Consider the following 3906-nt stretch of genomic DNA (forward strand, 5'->3'; position numbering starts at 1 on the left):
AGTAGCTTGGTACAAATCACTGCTCCAAACTCATTGATGGTTTTCCTTCCTAAGATGAGGTTGTAGGCCGTGGAGTCCCTTAGGACAACGAACTCCGCCATTACCGACCTCTTCCTCCGACCTCTTCCTATGGAGACCGGTAGGGAGACTATTCCATCAGGCTTGATAAAGTTATCACCTAAGCCGACCACACCGTGTTGGTGGGTTCTTAGGTCGGTGTATCAGAGGTCCAGAGCATCAAACACGTTACGGAACATGATGTTCGTATCGGCTCTAGTGTCTACGAGGATTCGCCTGACCATACCAGTTCCCACCCTTGCTGTGATCACCATGGGAGGGTTCTCCGACAAGTCATCGAACCATTGGTCCTTTGGTCCGAATGATATTGACGAGACTCTCCTGGAGGGAGGCGCGGGACTAGACGATGACACAGCCAAGACTTTGGCATCTTTCCTGCTTGTCGACTTCGACCTGGGAGCGACGTCTCTCCCAACTATGACGTTCACAATGGTGAGGCCGCGCTCATTGTCCTCCTCGGGCTCTTGCCTTGGTCTAACGACGCGGCTCCTATCGTCTCCAGATCAGTCACGATCCCGCCTCCTGAGTTCACTTATGAGGTGAGAGAACTCTGCCAGCTTACCTTCCCGGATCACCTGCTCCAGAGCATCCTTCAAATCGAAACAATCTTGGGTCTTGTGGTCGAAGCCCTTGTGGTAATCGCAGTAGAGGTTTTTGTTCCCCCCAATCCTATCTTTAAGTTGCCGGGACTTCGACAGGATGGCTTCATCGGCTATTTGCTGGTACACTTCGATGATCGGGACTGTCAGAGGAGTGTAGTTAGTAAATTTCCCTACCTGGGGGAACGGCTTGAAGGCTTTAGCTGGCCCTCCGTCCTTGGAGTGCTCCTTAGACCTTTCCCCGTTACCGGGTTGACGAGAAGAGTTATAGGCGGGCTGCCGCTTGTTGGCTACCACGACTTGGCTAACCTCCTCGTCATTGATATACTCCCTAGCCATGTTTTGGATTTCTTGCATCGTCCATACGGGCTTGGTGGTAAGGTACTTCCTGAAATCTTCATTTAGCAACCCGTTCATCAAGCATAAGCTGGCCACCGAGTCGGTTAGGCCGTCAATCTCCAAGAATTCATCATTGAACTTATCTAGGTACTTCCTGGTCGGTTCCCCGCTTTTCTGTGTCACCCCTAGCAAGTTGATCGGGTGCTTCGATTTGGCAATGCACGTGGTGAACTGTGCCAGGAAAGCGCTGGTTATGTCCGCAAAGGTTGTTACGGAGCCCTGGGGGAGACCATTGAACCAGTGGATTACCGGTCCCGCTAAGGTCACAGGGAAGGCGCGACATCTTACTTCATCGCCCACCCCTTCCAGATTCATCTTGGCCTCGAAGGCCGTTAGATGTTCTTAGGGGTCTTGGGTCCCATCATACCTCATGTCCGTTGGCTTACCGAAGTGCTTCGGTAGCCATACTTCGAGGATGGAGTGGTGGAAAGGGGTTGCTCCCATGATTATGGGGTGTCGCCTTTTCCTTGGTCTTTCTCTGCTGTCCTCTCAGTTTTCTTCCACTGTATGCCTCGTTGGAGATCGGGTATAAATGATGGGATCTCGCCGTCTTCTCGGCAACTCCCTACTTTCCCCTTGGCTTTTTGATTCTGATCGGGGGTTGGGGTGCGTCTGGAGCGGTCCCTTCAGGGGCTTCTCCCTCTGGTTTCCCTCCCTTGGGAAAACCAGGAACGATCTTGCCCCGGAGCTGGTCGGTGGCACTCTCTGCTTGCTACTTCTCGCTCCAGCTTTTGCACCCTGTGGCGTAGCTCCTGTGTTATTCTGACGCTGTCGCTCCCAGTCCCTCCAAATGGTCGCCTCTCCTGGGAGCATGAGGGGGGCTCAGGTCGCCACAGAAGGGATCTTGTGCATTCACGAAAGGAAGCCACAGAGGCTACCCTGCCAGTTCGGGGAACCATTTCCTCCCCACGTGGTTCACCTCCGTCATCTGCCTCCACAAGACCCAACAGAAAGTCCATTCTGGCCAGTCCCCACGGACAGCGCCAATGTTCGGTACTTCATGTGCCGGACGGGTCGGAGGTGTTCTCTGGGTGTGATGGTGGGAATCGGCTTAGATCTGGGTCTGGTGAGTGAGACTTGAGGGTAGACGACCTCCCGAGCTGTCTTGCAATGTGAGAGGGGAGCCACCTGCAATGACACTCTGATGAGGAAAAAACAATTCCACACAAACTCACCGGCAAGTGTACCGGGTTGCATCAAGTAGTAATAACTCACAAGAGTGAAGTCGATCCCACAGGGATTGATGGATCAAGCAATTTTAGTGAGGTGATTAGTTTAGTTAAGCTAATAGTGGTGAATTGGGTGAAATTGTATTGACAGAATGTAAATTGCAGAAGGTATAAAGTGCAGAAGGTAAATTGGCAGAAACTTAAAGAACAAGAAACGTAAATTGCAGCAAATGTAAAGAGCTTTGGGTGCTGAGAAATTAAAGAAAGCAGTAAATCAGAACTCAGAACAATTGCAGAAGATTTAAATTGCATGAAAAGTAAATTGAAAGCAATGGGAATAGAAGATTAAAATCAAGTTCAATGTAAACTGAATTGTAAAATTGCAGAAAGGAAAATGTGCAGAAGAGAATTATCAGAAACTAAAATTGCATAAGCTAAATTGAATTTAATACAGAAATGTAAAAGTGCAGAAAAATAAAAGTGTTTCAAGAGAGCCTTCTATTCTACTCCTACTCCTACTTCTACTACTGCCTACTACTAATGCAGCCTACTCCAGCGCCTCCTAACTTCACAGACCTGCCTCCTTCCCTGACTGTGAGCTAAAGCCTTTTTATAGGCATTCCTAAATTACAAATGAAATTGAAATTCAAAACAAATTACAGTTAAATGAAAATGCTATTCTAACTGTTTCTTGTGCCTTTGAGTGATGTCAATGGGCTCTGCTTGCTTTGGAGCTTCAATGGGCTTTGAATCAGATTAATTGAGCCAAAGTTGCACTTCCAGGAGAGCGTAGCGTTCATTAAGTGAGCGGAACGCTTTTACATCCATGCGTACGCGTCCTCTGCGCATGCGCGTCCTTTTTGCATTTTGGGCCTTCCACGCGTATGCGTCCTTTGTGCTTACGCGTGCTTTTGGCAATCTGGCATATCGACGTGTGCGCGTCCCTTGCAGCGTTCTCTAAGTGAGCATAGCGTTCTTCAATTGAGCGCTCCCTACGCGTACGCGTCACCTACGCGTACGCGTCACCTACGCGTACGCGTGGTTCTTCAAACATTCCACTTCTACGCTGCCGCTCAGCCCATGCTTGCGCGTGCTTCTTCAGGTATGTCACATCCACGCGTACGTGTCATGCACGCGTACGCGTCGATGGCTGAACTTCCATTTCAAATTTAGATTTTGCCCGAAAATGCTGACTTATTCAACGTAGCGTTCTCTTTGCAAATGAACGCCAATCACCTCCACGCGTACGCGTCATGCACACGTACGCGTGGGTCTTCAAAATTCGTCATCCGACGCGTAAGCGTCCTGTACGCGTGTGCGTCGTGGTGTTTTCGTGCCAAGAGCGCTCTCCTTGTTTAAATCATGGGCCACGCTTTTAAAAGCGTGGCCTAAGGCTCCAAAGTGTGCCCAAGCTCCAAAAATTAATCTTTTCTCCTTTTTAGCTTATTTTGTGCTTTTTTTACTTCTTTTTCCTCTTATTTCCTACAAAATTTGTAAAATCAAAAGATCAAGTCAGAAAAAGCATTAATCATTAATCATTAATTTCTTGTATGAAAAAACATAGAAAAACATTCAATATTTAAGCACTAATCATTAATTTCTTGTATGAAAAAGCATAGAAAAATATGACATGATGACATGTCATCACACTCCGACGCCCA

General features: G+C 48.2%; 1 protein-coding gene across 1 annotated transcript; it reads right to left on the reverse strand.

The window, feature by feature from the left end:
* Positions 1-221: 221 nt before the first annotated feature.
* On the reverse strand, positions 222-1391 carry LOC107616339 (uncharacterized). The gene is made up of 2 exons (XM_016318308.1): positions 641-1391; positions 222-574 (listed from the first exon to the last, which is right to left on the reverse strand). Exons 1-2 carry the CDS (start codon positions 1389-1391, stop codon positions 222-224), a joined length of 1104 nt encoding a protein of 367 aa, XP_016173794.1.
* Between the last annotated feature and the right edge of the window lie 2515 nt (positions 1392-3906).

Source organism: Arachis ipaensis, chromosome B9, assembly GCF_059453495.1.
Source record: "Arachis ipaensis isolate K30076 ecotype BB chromosome B9, ASM5945349v1, whole genome shotgun sequence".
Classification (NCBI taxonomy): domain Eukaryota; kingdom Viridiplantae; phylum Streptophyta; class Magnoliopsida; order Fabales; family Fabaceae; genus Arachis; species Arachis ipaensis.

Bases quoted from the DNA above. Each gene is read 5' to 3' on its own strand.
- LOC107616339 (XM_016318308.1), bottom strand. From the start codon at position 1,391: ATGAATCTGGAAGGGGTGGGCGATGAAGTAAGATGTCGCGCCTTCCCT. The intron at 575-640 runs GTAAGCTGGCAG...ACTGATCTGGAG, and splicing joins GGAGCAGGTGATCCGGGAAG to ACGATAGGAGCCGCGTCGTT.